This window comes from Eleginops maclovinus, chromosome 2 (genome assembly GCF_036324505.1).
Source record: "Eleginops maclovinus isolate JMC-PN-2008 ecotype Puerto Natales chromosome 2, JC_Emac_rtc_rv5, whole genome shotgun sequence".
NCBI lineage: Eukaryota > Metazoa > Chordata > Actinopteri > Perciformes > Eleginopidae > Eleginops > Eleginops maclovinus.
In genome coordinates, this window is record NC_086350.1 from 13,512,921 (window position 1) to 13,531,684 (window position 18,764).

The 18,764-nt window shown below is 39.2% G+C and overlaps 1 protein-coding gene across 2 annotated transcripts; it reads right to left on the bottom strand.

The window, feature by feature from the left end:
- Positions 1 to 191: 191 nt before the first annotated feature.
- On the bottom strand, positions 192 to 18,236 carry ano2a (anoctamin 2a). 2 transcript variants are annotated; one of them, XM_063898522.1, is made up of 28 exons: positions 18,164 to 18,236; positions 14,248 to 14,415; positions 13,799 to 14,101; positions 12,266 to 12,361; positions 11,957 to 12,129; positions 11,330 to 11,384; positions 11,181 to 11,232; positions 10,995 to 11,050; positions 10,790 to 10,837; positions 10,436 to 10,500; positions 9,984 to 10,118; positions 9,734 to 9,894; positions 8,643 to 8,725; positions 8,228 to 8,239; positions 7,613 to 7,687; positions 7,449 to 7,505; positions 6,725 to 6,799; positions 6,085 to 6,286; positions 5,739 to 5,850; positions 5,595 to 5,652; positions 5,361 to 5,461; positions 5,099 to 5,262; positions 4,853 to 5,005; positions 4,640 to 4,692; positions 3,309 to 3,487; positions 2,985 to 3,090; positions 1,785 to 2,391; positions 192 to 1,636 (listed from the first exon to the last, which is right to left on the bottom strand). In XM_063898522.1, the coding sequence occupies exons 2-28, from the start codon at positions 14,374 to 14,376 to the stop codon at positions 969 to 971; spliced, it is 3,978 nt and encodes a 1,325-aa protein (XP_063754592.1). In that variant the 5' UTR covers positions 14,377 to 14,415; positions 18,164 to 18,236; the 3' UTR covers positions 192 to 968. The 2 variants fall into 2 exon arrangements, with proteins under 2 accessions (XP_063754592.1, XP_063754595.1); XM_063898525.1 differs by lacking the exon at positions 8,228 to 8,239.
- Between the last annotated feature and the right edge of the window lie 528 nt (positions 18,237 to 18,764).

Here is an 18,764-nt window from a genome sequence, read left to right on the forward strand (position 1 = left end):
CTGAGCTTCACTATCCAAATCATTTCTCAGTGCTTCACCACACACCACAGGGGGGCAGCAGCAACAACTCAATAAGCCTTTCAGTGATGACGCCGCCCTCTTCTCCCGATTAGGATTTATTAGAGACATGTTGGGAGTGCTTTGTGGGTGCTGTTGGGTTAATAACTTTGTTCCTCTTCTCTGAAAACAAGTGATTTTTATTTGATGTTTCTTTATTCTTCTTACTTCCTAAATGATTCTTATAAGCTGAATATGAGTCATTTGTTCAAATGAACTGTAAGAAATAAAAATTATTCAAATATTCCCATTTGATGTAAGAAATAAAAGCCATTGTGTCAAAGTTGCCAAAACTGAATACAATATAAAACATATTATGACCTTGCTTGTTAGCAAGAAAAAACAGATATTAAAAAATGACCTTCATTTATTATAAATAACATGTTTTATATATCAAAACCACTATATATAAATAAACGGTATCTACAGGCATAAGTGTTGAAACTAGCGGTGCTGTATATATTTCCATCTTCCTCTGGTCTACAAGGCAGCACTGCTGCATGTGTGGAACTGAAAAGGATAGAAGAGCAGTGGCTATTTAGCTGTGAAAATAAACCAACAAAAAAAACCAACAAAAAAAGGAATAGAAAGAGTTAAAGTTCCAATGGTAATGTTTTCTGGCACGGGAGGGAGAGTTTCAGAGCCGCTTTTCTCTGAATTGTCCAGCACTCCCTTTGTCAGTGTCAGCCCTAAACCTCTGAGTGGTGAAAACATGTCTATGAAGATTAAGGGGATAAAAGGACGCTCAGTGTTTCTCGATGGTTCCTCTTCAGACCCCAGGTATCATGTGGGCAGAGAGGGAGGACAGACGGAGGGGTGAGGCTCCAGTCACAGAGGGGAGAGGCTAATCTGGATAGTCCTCCCCCTCCCTCTGAGCCCCTCGGTCCCTTTCCCTTGCCTTCCAGCTCTCCTCATACTGGTGAGTTGTGCTTTAGTTCACTTGGGGAGGGGGGGATGCAGTCCCCCAGATTTGTAAAGCTGGTGGACTGGCTAGGCTTGATGGAGCTCTCCTCAGGACCGGGGGCTCTTTGTCGGGGAGGAAGAGTGGAGCACCTTGCTTTGCCCCTGGAGCGTGGCTGCTGAGGCGGAGGGCCTTTCAGCACAAATAGTTCACTGGGGGCTTGGGGCTGTTGGGCTGATGGAGACTCCGCAGAATGAGGAGGTGATGTTGACACAGGTCTGTGTGGGGGAGATAATTGGTTGCTTGAGGCCGATAATGAAGAGCCCAGTGGAACCAGGGGAGTAATTGTGGCTGCCTGATGGAGCCTGGTGAGACTGGTGGAGTGGCTGGGCCGCGGCAGGCTGTAACAAGCCTCAGACTCTTTTTGACGAGAAGGCAGGGTGGAGCAGCGGGCCTTCGCCCTGGAAACTTGCTCTTTGGGAGGTGGAGCAATTAAGGAGAATGGCCTAGTGTCAAAATCTGAAGGTGTCAGTTCTGCCCTGGAGCCACTCAGACTCAGGGATGAGCCTCTTTTAGATGATGGATGTAAAGCAGGCATCTGTTCCTGCTGGTGTTCCTGTTTGGACTCTGAGCCGGGGAGCTCTGTGTCTCTAGCTGTGCTTGGTGAGGGCTCATCATCTAGAGGAAGAGAAATACAGAAAGGAATTATAAACAGGATAACATCTCTTTACAGAAAAGGTGGCAAATGATAAGACATGTATTGCTGAATGAAGCTCAAAAGCCAAAAACTTAAAGAGGACCAACACAACACGTTTTCTCCCCTCACCTAACAGACCCAGCTCCATCATGAAGTCGTCCAGATTGACAGTAAACTCTTCATCATGAACAGCTGTCTCTGGAACTTCTTTTTCTTCTTCTTTGTTTTCTCCTACTTCTACTCCCTGCTCTTTGTTTTCTTCACCTTCTACTTTTTCTTCTCCTACCTCTTGCTCATTATCCCCCTTTTCATCCTCTTCATTTCTTTCTCCATCTTTTTCCTTTTCCTTTTCTTCTTCCTGTTCTACTACAAGTTTATCTTCTCCTTCCTCTCCTTGCTCCTCCTTTCCCTTTTCTTCAACTTCTTCGAAAGACTTCCCAACCTCTAAATCACTGTCACTGTTACTTCTGAGTTCATCCAGATTGTTTTCAACCCTTTCTTCTTCCTCCACTAGCGGCTCTTGTAGTTCTTCCATTGGTTCTTCCAGCACAATTTCTATGGCGGGATAGCAGGAGATTGAGTGTTCGGGGGAGTGAGATTTGGCACGTGCTCCTTGGTCTTGATTCAGCAGAAACTCCATCAGCATCATGTTCTCTTTCTTCAGCTGTTCCCGCAGAGATCGTGGTACGTCTGGGATCATCCAGGCCACCAACATGCTGAGGAACATTGCAAAGTTCTGTAGGGGAAAAGACAGGCGGTGTTTTTACATTAAATTAGGTTACACATCAAAAGGTATATATTAATAGGATTTAATAAGCGCAGGGAAGTGTCAGTGGTCCTAATCATCTGCCATTTACATCAATGCATAACTCCATCGGCTTAATTTTGGAATGACATTAATGATTGACCTTCAGCTGTTCAGATAAACTAATTCAGTCACGGCGGGCTTCAGACAAGCACCATTGCAATCCCTTGCTTTATGTTAGCTTACATAAAAGAATCCCAAGAATTTAGATCTGGGAAAAATGAAGTGTCTTCTGCAATCTGGTCAAGCACACATTCTAAGCTGATGTGTAAAAATCTGTATCAGGAGAGGACATGTTTGTTTGGCGCTTCCCTACAAATTTTTTAACTTCATTAATGTGCCAGAAAAAAAAAAGATGAAGAATGAGTAAATAACTAAATAAGATAGAGTACACATCTGCTATTACAACAATGCCACATATTTATTGGTTGCATTGGTGCTGGGTTTGAGAAAGAAAGACTTGGAGATCAGGGAATGCTTTTTAGACATTAATATTAGCACCATTATAAATAATATTTTCATACCTGGAAGAATATTACAAAGGCCAATTTTGCAGCCAGGACAGACCAGTACTGTTTAGAGAAGGTGTACGCATGAGAGTCCCAGGGTGGGTCTCTGTAGTCCTTATACCTGAAAAACACAGACAGTGTATTTGAAAGGAAAATCATAGACTACCATAAATCAAAAAAGGTTGATAATCAGAGAAAAATCTGGGGATTTGCCTACATTTGACAGTTTCTGAATACTCCAGTCAAGTTTGGTAATTAGGTAAAGTAAGAGCTAAGCTGCTGGGCTCAAGGATTTAAAGGAAAATCTAGGTAGGTCAGGGATAAGAGAGTCAGTCTGACCTGCACATAGAGACTCCGGTGATGAGCGTGGAGGTGGGCGCACTGCCCGGTGGGAAGTTGGTGACATTAAAGTAGGACAGTGAGTGCTCTGTGTAGCCCTTCATGGTGCCATTTTCACTGTACATGTACTGGTAGACCATACGTGGGACAAACTCTGACGTGAAGGAGATGACAAACGCCTGGGAAGACAAGCATGAAGTGATGAATTTACAAGACTGTAATATGATCAGCATGTACATTTAGTGCTGCAACAGCAACTGGTGTTCAGATATATTCAACCAAAGCTTAAACTTAATTAAAAAAAATATTTATATTTATATATTTGTATACCAACAATATAATTGACCTACAACAACTACATTTATATCAATATTTGTTGTGTTTTTTCTCTTAGATAGAGCCCTACTACTGAGAGATCAAACAAAAAAAAAACTAATTTAAACAACAGGAAACAGCTCAGGTAAACAACATTGTACCCAGGAACGAAGTAGACTCAGATATAGACTTAAAGGTGCCCTGTGAGAGTTTTGACCACTTTAAACGTAATATGTCAATGTGTTTATGGCATGTTTTGTGATGCTATACTCCAATATTTTGACAGACAAAGTCACTAGTTACTTTACATATGAAACCCACAAGTACAGCCAAAACCAATAGTTAATTAATTGGCACCACATTCCTGGCAATGGTGTTCTGTTACTAAACTCATAAAATAGCTGGTACATTGTGTAAAGAAAGGCACCGTCAAAGTCAAGAGAAAAGGAGATTGCCAGCTAGCAAACATCAATGTTAATGTATTAACGCAAATAACTATTTTGCAAAGGTTTTTAGAAGAAAAGGTAAGAAATAGTGAATGTAACACATTTGTTTGTTAGACAGACACTCCAGAGGGCTCCTGTTTACACATGATGATCCACTGTCTCTTCAAAGCAACGCTTTTTACCTTGAAATCATTTTAATGTTAACAGCTTCAAAATCGTTTTTGATGCTACACTGACTTGTAATAGAGAGAATGGTATCTCGATCAGTCCTGCTCTTGTATCATATCATAAGATGATGACATACTGTATACACATGCACCTGTAAAGTAACAGCTGTCCGTATTTATGACAGCTGTGTATGAGTTACACTGTGGAATTGAAGGGGTACCAAATAATGAAGAACCCTTTTCTAATTGAAGTTGCTTAAAGTATGAAATGATATATGATATATTATATTATACATATATTAGTCAGTATTCAAAACGTTAAGTAACGTTTTGTGCACATCCAGTTTAGGGGCACAGTAGATACATACAGTATATACACACAGCTACACACACACACACTTACATTGGTAATGACAGAAAACTTGCTGATTCCACAGAGTATGTTGTACCAAATCCCTGGATATAGCATGTGCATGAAAAGAGACACAGAGACAAAAACACAAAGAGGGAAAGGGAAATGCGTGAGACAGACAGAGGCAGAAAAGATTGAGGGAAAAAGTGATTCAAATGTCAGACTGACTGACAGAGTGGACGTGCTCTCATGTGTGATCTGTACCTATGCCTTTACACCTCACAGCATCAGGCCGCCTAATCTCTGTGACAAACTTTGCAGCATCGAGGCGGATTTCAATGACGTTGTTGAGTAGAGCGAACGCTGGTGCCAGCGGGAAGGAGGCCACGAACAGAGTCACAAACCCATACTGGATTACTGTAAAACACACAAAGATAAAGAATTATATTGTTTGATTGTGGGAGTGAGTGACTAAATGAGAGAGTGAGCAAAAGACAGGAAGAGACTCACTCATTTCCATGTACTCTGGGGTCACCCCTTCAAAGGGTTCAAGGGTGAAATCTTTGTCAAATTGTTGCTTTGGTCTCTTCTCCTCTGTTTCAGAATCCTCATCTTCTGCTGCTCTTTTCTTTCCCTTTTCTTCCTGTATAGTTCTGTACATCTTTTTCAGCTTACTGCAAAGAAACATGACAACAGCGTGCAGAGTCAGAGCAAAGATTGCAACGTTCGATCAATAAAGGAGAAGTGTAAGTTAAAATCTTTATGTACTTACGGTATGAGAACCTCGAATACATTGTTTTGGATGAGCTGCTTTCCAAGCATGATCATGCTAAGCTGGATGCACAACTCGATGAGGCAGCCTGGTGGGGCACACTGTAGGAAAAAAAAATGTTTTGCTCAAGACACAGATGCACATTACCTGTACATACATACACACACACACACACACACACACACACACACACACACGTAAACAATAACATTACATTTGTGTAAGGGAACATACCTCCTCCATGCGATAATCTCCAAAGACATAAACATAATCACCAGGCCGCCCAGCAAACCTGTTGGAAAAGAAGTTGCATAATAAGCAATAAGGAAAGACAATGTGGAGAAGTAAGACAAGTACGATTTAATAAGAGACACACACCTGCCCTTGAAGAAGGCCACATAGAAAATAGGTGCAAAGGCGTTCATGGACTTGAGGAAGAAAGACTTAAAGATCAGCTTCTCTTCAAACTCTTCCTTTGTCTTAGGAAGTTCTATTGGAAAGGAGACGCATAGAAAGTCAACACATCATGTTACGCACTCCTGCTCATAGTTTTATTAATCAATCACAGTGATTGATTTTCATCCAAAGGAATCTAAATAAGTAACATGACCCTACATGCTTAAATATTCTCTTTTAGTCAAATGTGTAAATCTGTTCAGCAAATTGGTCATTGTGAGATGTGACAATTCAACCCTTTACGTAATGACAGCATTAAATTGAATACCCAGTTCAGTCAGCCACACAGCGATCGATCCGTAGACCTCTTCCAACACCAGAACAACGAGCATGTTGAGGATGATGCCTGTGGTGGTGACGGTCATCCTAACGCTGGCCTTGGCTTCAGGATCAGGGTTCATAGACCACACACTCAACATGCAGATACGATAAACTACCACCCCAAAAACTGCTGAGAAGGTGACGAATATCTGCACACACATCACACATGCCCACAATATTAAAGTTAGACAACAAAATGTGATTTTTTTTGAATGGCTATTCTTTATGATCAGTGTGTGCATTTTAGTGCATGTAAATGACCTTTTTTTTTGTTTGCTACTGCTCTACTTTTTATGTTTTCTCTCTTCGTTGTTAGCACGGTTTTATCTTTCTGTTAATTTTGAATTAGCATTTGTTTTTTTGGTCTTCAATGTCTGGAGCAAGTACACAGAATACATTTTTTTTTGCTTACACTCATTTTGGGTCACTACTATTAACACCATAATTGTGAGAAAATAATAGACAGACAATGACAGGAGGAAAAGGCAGCGGATTTCTATCGCACAATATCCTCATCAAAAACGACAGTAATCGTTATTTAATCATGAGTTGAAAGCGTTTTAAGAAGATGAATATAAATGCAGTACCAGTAGTAGTAAAGTGGACACATTGATGAGATATCCTGAAAGGTGATCCTCAATCTCCAGGGACTCTGGTTCAAGCTGTCGAGAAAACATGCATGTTACTTGGGTACACAGACAAAAACACAGGCAAACAAAGACTCACACACACAGACACACATGCACGTATGCACACACGCACACACACACACACACACACACACACACACACACACACACACACACACACACACACACACACACACACACACACACACACACACACACACACACACACACACACACACACACACTGTAATGTACTTTAGTGCATGAACAGTAAGTGACATACATTAATTCTGCCCACAGGTTTTTCACACAGACATTATGGTTTTTGTCTGGCAGGTGCGTGTTTACCGCCTGATAGGACAGAAATCCCCTCCTCTTGTCCCTCTCCCTCCTCCCTTTTTCTCTCTCTATCAGTAATCTGAGCTAATCTCAGGAAGGTAAGCAGCTTTGGAGTCAACCATCCACTGTAGGTGAAGGTGGCTTCCTTTTTGTTCCCAGACATAAACTCAAACAGACAGAGTTGTTTTTTACAACTTCACGTTTGATTAAAAACTCAGACACGCTGTAATTAATGCTTATATGGATAATGTTGCTATGAAGCAAGTGTTGTAACAGCCCTACCGTCTCCCAATAGCAACTGTCTCCATATACAGTCCTATCACACAGAAGGGTGCAGTGATACCTGTGAGGCCAGCATTTGGTCTTTCTCTCCATCTATACCATCCCCAACTTGAGCCAACTGCAGGTCAAAACAGAATGAGGAACGTGTTAGTTAGAACCGCACTTGAACCAATTTGTGTCACAAGTCGCAATATTGTAACCGAAGCATACGCTCAGAAACAATACCTTCTTCTTTGACAGTTCTTTCACCTTTGCTTTTTTCTCCTGCAGAGCTTCTTCATATTCAGGCCTCAGCTCCTCCTTCACAAGAGTAAGCACATGGTAAAACACACACAAAACCTCACACCACAACTTAGTATGTTGACTTTGGTCAGCAGTAGCAATTACAGAGGTTATGGTTAGACAGACATATACAACAGAGCTATATTCTATGGCATTTCTGATTGAAAAAGCAGTTGTATTTCATTAGTGGCCTACACCTGGACAGAATCAAGTTATTCCAGGGACTTATATTAAAAATTCATACATTTTCTCAAAGGGAGCACAGTTTTTTTTATATAGAGTAAAGATTAAGAGGAGTATTTTCCCCGACAGCTCGGAATATTCTTCCTAAATCCAAAGTGAAGAGAAAAACTTGGAGTCCTATTTACAGTCAAAGATAATAATTAACTGTGAAACATTTGCAATCGCATTTTGTATAAAAGTACAGTAATTGCATTCAAAATGCCTTTTATGATGCGTTTTCCAGATTTGGATAAATGATTTGGATTATATGGCTTTTCACTGCTTATAAATGTCCCCAAATTAAACTAAACTAAAAAAACTATAAATAATACCAACCTGGACTCGCTCCTATAAGCAGCAATGAATGAAATACATAAAGAGAGACAGAGAAAAAACAGATTGTATTGGGGTTGCAAAGCTGGAAGTGTTTATAATTTAACCCTGCTGTGTCACCAGCAAGCACAATCCTTAAGAACAGAGCAATCCCATTACAGCCATTAGCAGGGTAAAGAGCCGTGTTAGTGCTCTGGTGGTCAAGTGTAAATGTGTGGGTTGACACTATTCTGTCACAAATGATAATCTGCAAGGGAAACAACAAATGAAGTCATGCTTCAACTCGGGGTTAACCCTGGATGACCTAACAACATGGAGAAAAACATGCATACTCACAAAGACAAGCAGTTCAGACTGTGTCTATTCCCAAATACTGGGTGTGTGTTTATTGTCAGTATTCTTCAATCTATTTTTGTACCTCCTCATCCTCAAGGCTTGTAAGGTCCCACATATGTTTCAGACACATTTGGCGCCTTTTCCAGTGCTCGAGGAAACAGGCAGCTACAAGGACATACACAGAAGGAATAATAATCATTAGCTGTTAACAATACAAAAGTATCCCCCGTTTTCTTTGATTACACAAGAAAGGTCTTATAGTGGGCAATAATGTTTTAGTTATGGAGTAATATAAGCCGTCTTTAACAGCAAACCAAACTAAGCAAATGTTTTTAAAGGCATACTTAACATCCAAAATGATGGTGACTTCCTTATGATGTTCACTCTTTAGAATTGTTTATTTCTTATTGAATTTTATTTCTATGTGCAATGACTTGTGCTGTATTGTAATTCCCAGTGGGATTAATAAAGTCAATCTTATCTTGTTTTATGATTTCTAGACCCATTACCTAGCCATGGCTTGTGTACCCTCACACTGAATGCAGAATCCAAAAACAGAGAAAACTCTTAATGAAAGTAAATGTTTGCTGCATTTAACAGGAGCAAATCTAGAACAAACACCTCTTAATCCATGTCTTATTATTCATTCGTATGCTCACCACTTCCCAAGCCATTTGCAAAAAACGTCAGCATACACACAAGTCTTTTTAAAGTCGGGAACTTTTGTAAAAATGCTTTTTGTTTAGGTAGCAGTTAGGATGAGTCTGAACAAATTACATGTTATTATACTGCTTACACTAAGTTGTGTGAGGGTTTGGACCTGATTTTTTAAAATAGTTTGCCTGTTGATGAAATAATTGACATAAATTAATCAAGAATGTGCATTTTGCAATTTAAGCTAACATGGGATGAGTAATTGATTTAGAAATGATCTTTTTGGAGGTGAAGTATTCCTTTTTTTAGAGAAATGTTTTCCACTAGAATTTATAAAAACATGTGTCACCTCAAAATTGTCCTACAGAACATTTACATTTACAGTAGCAGCGTGTTATTGATATAACTCGTATGCCTTTATCCAATTATTAATACTTTCACTGTCACTCCTTCTGAGCTGGTCTACAGAAATAAACAGCTGTAACATGATCAAGGAAGTGTCTTTGAATGATTAGTTACCCCACAGAGACATGAAGATTGCGAAGAGGACAGTTACTCCATTGTCAAACAGGTACGAGGCTCGGGCCAGTGAGCAGACCGTACTCAGGAGCCAGTAGTCACACATTCCGTCACACAGTGGACACATGGTGATGTTCAGGTGTTCATCACATGTCTCCTGGCTGAGCAAAGAGAATAATGTTTCCAAATGTATTGTGATAATATAGTGTACTTCTGATAAGCATGCGTAAGAGTTTTTTTATCGGCCTACCTTGGCACATTGGTGTCCACAGTGAATAAACCGTATAGGAAGACAATGATGCCCAGCACAGAGGGGGGGATGAGGAGCTGAGTATAAACACCGAGCCAGGCAAAATACAACCCAATTTGCTCTCCAAAGTACTTCCTGTTCAAATGAAGCAAATGTATTAACTAGTTGCCTGCTTACAGTCCAATCGAGTTTCACAGTAGTACAAAGTTTCCCAGCTAAAGGCCAGATTATCCCAGTGAAGGCTAGTGCCGCGCTGATATCAACACATTCTCCTAACACAACTATTGGTTCATGGTTAGTTCACTAGAAGTTTACTGTTTATTTAGATCCCTTACATTTAAGACTCATCATGAGCTTTCTAGTTAACCACCATGAGAACAGAATGTATATATTGCAGTCCCAACTCTAGCTGTAGCTAAAGACTTTTTTTGATCTCACTAACTGCTCTGTACCTGATCAAGTCGACGGGCTGGTATTTGTACATGACTCCATAGTTGGCCCATTCTTCATGGAGGAGCTAAAAGTTCCCGACACAAGAGTAAATCAAAAGTTGACACTGGTTTCATTGCAGATAGGATTTAATATGACAATGTACTGCAGTTTCAATGCTTTCCAACAGTAAGTTGACAGGGAAAAAGGAATCACACACTTAAAAGAGTGCTTTGCTGTTATAACTTTGAACTCTTTACAATATATGTTACCGCCCCTAAAAAGTGACAGGTACCAAATCAACTGATTCATCAATATTTGTAGTAGGCTGTTAGAGAAAATGTTGTCTTTGAACAATTTGGGTCCACTCAACTCACCTGTCTGTCATTTCGCTGATCCCTTCGCCCTCTCCTTGTGAACGACCCCTGTAAAAAAAAAAAATCACACGCTTATATAGAGATTCACTGCCTTTTTGGAAGTGTATTTTTTTCTATCATCTAATTTTTTGGTGCTGTATTACTCAAAAAGGCCCTAAACATAGAGAACATTGTCAAGTGAAGTTTCTTTTTCTGTTGTACTCACATCATGCAGAGGGAAGGCAGAGTCGTAGACACCCTGAGCCAATAATGAGTTGATGCCTTAATACAAAATTTGGAAGTGCAACGCAGTGTCACAGGCACGTTGAGAGGTAGCATGAACTTAACTGACAGTATGCATATGAACAATATCAATAAGGAGAATTATACCACAGCTAAACTTAGACCTCACCAGTGGTTTGGCATGTTCGACTGCAGACAGTGCGGGAAATAATCTCAGCCACCTAAACACAAAAAAAGCAAAATCCAAATTGTGAGCTCAACTACATAGATACAAATATTTTTCCTTACAAAAAATGTGTAGAATTCTTCTGTACTCACTATTCTGCTGCGTGTTGCGTTGTCAAATAAGGTTTCTGTTGACTTGATGTCGTACCTGCAGGAAATGACAGGAAGTAATCAAAGACTAAAATGTGTTTTATCTTCTATTTTGAGATGTTTGTATTATATAATTGTTTATTTTTCTAATCTTTTTTTATTTCTAATTATGTGCAAAACTTTGTTTTACATGCTGCTGCAACAAAAACATTTCCCAATTTGGGATTAGTAAAGCATATTTTATCTTATCTTATGTTTATTAATATTATCAAAAGACTTCACTGACTTTAACATTTCCCAAATGCAAGTTTTTCTTTTGTGTGTTTTTTAATCAAATAATTCCGGTAACATAAGGAAATAACTTAAGCTTATTTCGTCACTTACTGTGTCCCAGTAGGATTTCAGTAGTCTAAACAGTAAAATTAATTTACATGAAAGCTCCACCATGTTATGATAAGAATGATGTAAGCACACAGCCTGCAGGTGATTTAGATATTATGGGTGTTATCTAAATCACTTATCATGACTCAACTGAAGGGCATGAGTGTCCCCAGTCAAGGGCGCGGCTAAAGTGGGTTAGTTTCCCTTCCACTAAATGTGTGCATGTGAGCGGGAACGACAGGTACTCACAGGTGGAGCTTGTCTCTGATAAAAGGATGCTTGAGGGTTTTGAAGTGGACGCGTGTCTGTGAGTCTCTGTGGACTTCACAGTCAGGAACGTCCGGTAGAAACGGTGTGCTGATTTTGCTCATAATGGAATCCCACATCCCAGCAATTCCCATCCGTTTCCGCAACTCACACTTCTGCTCAATGAAAACACACATGGACAGAGTTTGATCGGTTCAACTCAGTGCACCCAAAGTATTCTTCTGCAAATGTATGATTCATGTTACATTCAATCTTAACATTAAAAACCAGGGTGTGTAAATGGCTGCTGACCTTTTTCACAGCCACTTTGATCTTCTGGAGCTCCGCTTCTCGACTGAGTATTGGCCATGGGATGTGAAGCCGGATAAACCCTATGCCTTTGGCCCTCTGCCAATATACACACATATAATAAACATTAAAATAATCAAAACACAAAATGCATTACTTCAACCATTGTGTATATGTTTAATTAGATTAGGATTACAGGCCTCTATGAATAGATTAACTGTGTGTCTGTTTTTTTTTTCACTTCCTTTGTCTTTGATGTAATGCTCTTGTTAGTTGACCAAAGGCAGCCAAATGAGCCTTCCTTAAACCTGTAAGTATGCTACTTTGTGTAATAATGAGGCTGATTTGTAGGAAATCTCATTATGTCAAGCCTAGAACTTCCCAATCCTCCAAAGTATAGAAAATGAATGCAGAGAATGTTGGACTAGGTTCTTAGAAAGCCACTGTAATGTAGCCAGTTATCAAATTTGATAATGTGAAAAGTGACAAGCTATTACCTATCTAGCTTCAGAATTACAACCTGCCCATGCTATTACTATAATGACTTTAATGCAAGACAGCTACTTCTGCACAGGCTCAACCAACACCTCTAATACTGTGTGTCACCAGCAATTTACCAGCAATCTTCCGACAGCAACAGGAAAATCCATCATTAGACTCTATGCACTACAATTAGGCTACCTCATTCTGATCTGAAATCATCAAACAGTTATGCAAAGGAAACATTTTGATTAAAAGATTCATATTTTTACCAACTATGAATAAGAATTATACAAAACAAACTGCCCAATCATGAGGAAAACCTGTGTAAATGAACTTCCTGACGCTGTAGCCCAAACAAACAACACAACTAAGCATAGTCATACCCACAACAGTAAACAATCGGATGAAACCTTCATAGCTCAGTTACCAAAATGTGATCCTTATCGTATTCAACCACAGGCGGACAGATAGACATGCTGTACAGAACACAGTGACCACTGAGTGCCCCCTTCTACCCATTCAATCAAAACTAAACCCACCAATCTCCCCCACTGTGCACTCATGTTTCAGCACACACACTTCTGAGCAGTGGATCACTCTCTAATAAGGCCCTATAATCTGGCCTTTGGCTTTAGACTCATGGCGAGTGTTCTTAATCCTCAACCAAAACAGCAGCTGATTTAACACACAACCATCTCACAAACACAAACGCCAACACACACGCAAAGACACACACATATTCACACACTTGCAGATCCTATATAATGTACACAACAAAAGACATCCAACATACTTATTGCTGTCATTTCTACTATTATAAAATCTTTTAATACATCACTAATAAGTAATAAATGCTATTTTTAACCAGAGTGCGGGCATGTCCATCAGTTTTAAGGGACAAGCTCAATCCTCCCCTCAACCTGTTTGGCAGCCGTCCATGACAGGATTTATGTTCACATCACTTAAGGTCAGCTCTGACGCATAAACGTCTATAGAAGTGTACAGCGCATGAAAAATAATCACGGTGAAAGCACTGTAAAAGCAAAAACACACCTCTTTATCACGCTCTAGCTGTAGTCCAGCTTCCATTAGACCCTCTTCAAACTCTTCCCTCATTAAAGCCTTTTCCTCCTCAGTCAGCTTTGACTCCTCCACGTCTCCTGCAGGACCACCTCCATCCCCAGACTCTGCCTCCATCTCCCAGCGGCCCGTAATCGGAATGGGGACACTCCCATTGGACGCAAGTGAAAGGCGTGCCTTGGAATGCTTTTTTTTGTATTTGTAGCAAAGGACATAGTCAACTTTTCTCTTGCCATCGGAGAAAAATAGTCCAGGGCCTAGCTCGATGCCGGAATCCTAGAGAAAAAACCCACAAAGGTATGGGGTCAGTGTTGAGGGGTAACAACAGGGAATTTAAGAAGTACTCAGGACAATTAGGTACGCAATGTTGCAGGATGTTAAGGCTTCAGGATGTGACTGTATACATTCATAGAAGTTCATACCGGAGGAGGGGGCTCGTCATCGTCAGGGGGGGTGAGAGGACTTCCATTGGCGGCCTCAAACCCAAGCTGGGACAGTGATTGGGCCAATGACACAAGCTTCACTGAGTGACTGGAAGACGGCTCACTCATTTCTGTGGTGACAGGCACACGTTCTTTTCCGTTTCATCACTGTCGTTACATGAACAGAAAAACAAGAATTAAGCATTCAGAAAATGGGACGATCACCAGTTCTGTGTCTGTTGATGGAAAAACATAATCTGTTAATGCAGGCACCATTACTCCCAGCTAGATTATATTATTTAAACACAATGGTCCCTTACCTCTGTGTGACCTTAGTGTGTTTTGTTGCGACCATAGTCACTGATTGTATATCCAGTTGTGAAGATTGAATTTATACCAGATTTAAAAATACTAAATGTAAGATGATCTAATAGTTCTTTAGGACTAAAACAACAGTCTGAAGTCCTTTAATTATGTAGCTTATCAACGTCATATTGGGAAAAAATGGACAACCCAATGTTTTACTTATTGGTAATAATATTTTATTTCGTTGTTTTAGATCAATTTTACTTTTGAGTATTGTGTTTGAAAAATCTCACAGTAGTAGATACTTCAGACTGGCAAAATAAGTCAAAGTTAAGCTGTCTCATCTCTTTTTCACCCAATTGAAACTATAGGCTCAGATTAAGCTCACGCTGCAATCCAAGCAGCACAGTTTACAATCTGTTGGGGGTAATTTGGTCACTAGGCTCATTCTACGGAACACGGAAGTGTTAAAGGGAAACTAAGAAGTTAAGTCTCACACAAACAGAAGCACATGGGCATGACGGGGTGGAATCCATAGACATGAAAAAAGTGAAAAAGTGTTTTTAAGAGTAAAAAATAACACAATTAATCACCCTAACATGTACCATTCACTTTCTCAACTGTTCCAAGTTTGGAAACAGCTAAATGGATAAAACTATTGTTACCAGGAAACATAGTTTGAATGGCTTTAAGTTAATTACAATAAGCCTTATAATTAGATTGTTTGGTGCCCTTCCTGTGTGTGTTCTGTCAACAAGTGACAACGCAACTTGGAATTTCATGCAAGACATTCATTTAGTTTGGGACGAGAGTATCGTGACATGTTTTAATTGAGCTCAAAGACTACATCCGTTTTCTAATGCCAAATAAAGTCCCTACAAATGCTTTTATAAACAAGACATCTGTGACTTTTTCTCCATAGTTCACACCCTTAAACGGTTCCTGTTAATTCCATTTGAAACTTTGACTTATAACAAGCAATGGAAATGTATTCTGCAATGTTTCAATTCAAACATTTATGAATGCCGTTTCTGATCAGGTTGTAAGATAGGAAATATACTTATACGATATTTAACCCTTTAAATCGTATCTAGACAGATGACCGGTTAAAGTGCCATCCAGATTCAATCATTAGGTTTTATTGTGAGTGAAAGAGAAAGGGGCGATGCTTTCAGTAATTGTCCCATGCCAGGTTTAAGCTATTCACTCGAGAGCCTCGAGATAAACAAATACACTAACAGTCAACCGATCAGGGTACATATAGAGTGCTTCAAACGTCAATCTCCTTACAACCCCCGCACATCCCTGATTATCCCACTTTACAATGTGTTGGCAAACACACAGCAAAGATGGAAAGTGAGAATATATCTCTTAGGGTTCAGCAGGTCAAAAAGGGATTATGTAACAATTAATCTATCTTGAAACAGTGCTATTTAGGTCAGTGGATGCTGAAACCTTTGATTTGTATCCCTCATAAAACAAATGATGACGATTTGCATTCTATCAGGCATGCAGACAATAAATGCTAGGTGCAGAAAACAGGTAAAATGCTGACAATATTGAGTATGGACACTATGAAATGCACACAGGAACATTTCATTAACAACAAGTAACATTTAAAGCTATATTTTCTCTCTTTTACATTCACTTGTGAGCAAATAGACAAAAGAATGATGTTTTCTTATCAAACTTCTTAAAAGTGATGTAAAGAAGGTGAAATGTTAGTTATTTAGAAATAAAGTAACACAAATTTTGGATAACTTATATCCTATTGACACAAACATATGTATTTTTCCTACCTCTTGGGATTAGTCCAATTCATGTTGCATTTCATGAGGACAGTTGATGTGTTTTAAAGTCACATCAGTACAGAATGAGTACGAGTTCTACTGTGGTTGTTCTTGGAGAAACATAGAGTTCTGAGTTTGTTGATCTCATACTGTATAGATAGATGGATAGATGGATAGATGGATGGATGAATGGATAGATAGATAGGTTGATAGATAGGCTGATAGATGAATGGATAGAATTACTTTATTGATCCCAATTTGGGAAATGTTTTCTTTGCAGCACCATAAAAACAAGGCAATGTAATTACAATAAAATAAAATAAAACAGCATTTAAAAAGAAAGTATGTTGTTAGCAGCATTCTCAGCACATGGTGCATTTCTCTCTTTGCGTACAAGTCATACCTTTTCTGTAATGGCTGATATTCATGCCGTCTCAGAGACTGCTTACAAGTTGTTAATCAAATAAAATTGTTTATTGAGACTTAAATTAAGCCTCAATAAACCAGAACATTAGAGACAGACCACCATGCCTTTGTACGTATTAGAAAATAACTAATATTTCCATCTGTGACTGTTATCTTATTCCTTTTATGATATTTGTAAAATGTTTTTGTGCTGTTCTTTGGGCCTGGTCCATCTTTACATTAACTCACCAAAACAATTTTAATTGGTCAAATAAATGAAAGGTGAAACAGTTGTTCAGTATTTTTTGGGTACTTGATATAGTGATATATTTACCTAAAATAAGGACAACATGATAATTAAAGAGCAATAAACTAATTAAATAATGAACTTGAAATGTTGTCATTGTGTGCAATGTAAGAAAACATTTAAGTTTAAAATATCAGGGGCATTTAATTTTTCCTGAAACACACCTTTGCTAATTGAGTTTACCAGACATCAAATGTATCATTTTTTATTAGATTATCTTGATATAGCTTTTAGTTTCGTACATAATTATAAGTAATGCCTGAGTATTAAGCATTAGTTATTGTTTATATATAGTTGCCTGTTCCCCATGGAGACGGCACAAGAGGAATGCGCAAATGCATCCAAGCGTGTCTCTGCCCGGGGTTTAAAGGCTTGTAAGCTCTCCGACAGGCAGGAGAGTCAGCTGCACCCTCACACTAACAAGAACGAGGCAAAGGGCAACAGAGGAAAGGTCTAATACTGCCTGTCCTGAGATACAGCAGATTACACTTTGCTAATTTTAACATCTAAATAATTCCTTTCTAATGCCATAACAGGAAACATACAGTTTTAAAACAAAGAAAGACTTTAGTTTAACATTAGTTATAAATTAAATAAAAGTGTAAATCACCTGGACTTGCATTGAGTTTTACTTTAACCTGTAGCTACACCAGCCTGTACATTTGTATTTAAAAAAAACAAAACAGCATCCACAGCAGAGGATACATTTAACTAATTAGATTCCATTTTGACTAATTAATCCTCAATCAGTTGCCAGGATGTGTTTACTCGATAACTATGTGTTTAATTAATCGTTCATGGACGCAACAGTTGTGTGCATCCAGATGGTCAGAGGTAAATAAAAAAGAAAAGAAACAGCCCTTGGCACGCGACCCTGCAGCAATCGGGGGATTTCAACACTAAACAGGGGTTAAGGTGAAGCTTTGTTTACGGAGTAATCCTAATGTCCACACAAGCACCTATAGTTCCAATTATTAAGTGTCAAAGTGCAAAAAGACACGTTCAAACCCGACATCACGCTAAAGAATTGAAAGAGTAACATATCTAAATGCAATTTGCTTGAAATCACCCTTTCTTTACATCATAGAAGAGAAAAAAGTGGACTCACCAGTGCTCGTGGAGGATCAGTGCTTTGCTATGGAGATGGATGCTAAGACGCGCGAGGTGCGCAGCCTGGCGAGAAGCTGACATGGTAGACAATCCTCGCGCGATCCCGAACCCGTGGCTTAACGCGCGCGCGCACAGTGCAGCTAATTCCCTGACCGTTTCAAACACGAGAGAAAGAAGCTCTGATGAAAATGACCAATGCAAGAGGTGTGTGTCAGGTGTGTGTGTGTGTGTGTGTGTGTGTGTGTGTGTGTGTGTGTGTGTGTGTGTGTGTGTGTGTGTGTGTGTGTGTGTGTGTGTGTGTGATAAATCACAGAAGGGATGCACCTAGTGATTGTTTTCCTTATTGAGTAATCTTTTGATTCAGATCGCTCATGCAAAGAAAATAAAGTAAAAAACAATAAAGTAATGCTACTTTAGGGTTGTACTTTCATTTACTATTGATCCACTTTTTTTGTTTTCAAATCTATACCTAATGAAAAAGCATTACATCTTGATAAGAATCCATATCATTTTTGAATTATACAAACATCTTAACAGATATCAATCTCTACAAACAACCATCTCTACTGTGTAGACATGAACAAAACACAGACAAAAAG

What these genes read in the sequence shown, in the direction of transcription:
- ano2a (XM_063898522.1), bottom strand. Translation starts at nt 14,376, where the DNA reads ATGAGTGAGCCGTCTTCCAGTCACTCAGTGAAGCTTGTGTCATTGGCC. An exon ending in ACGCAACACGCAGCAGAATA is followed by an intron (nt 11,233 to 11,329) that starts GTGAGTACAGAA and finishes TTTTGTGTTTAG; the next exon opens with GTGGCTGAGATTATTTCCCG. An exon ending in CAGCCCGTCGACTTGATCAG is followed by an intron (nt 10,119 to 10,435) that starts GTACAGAGCAGT and finishes TCATTTGAACAG; the next exon opens with GAAGTACTTTGGAGAGCAAA.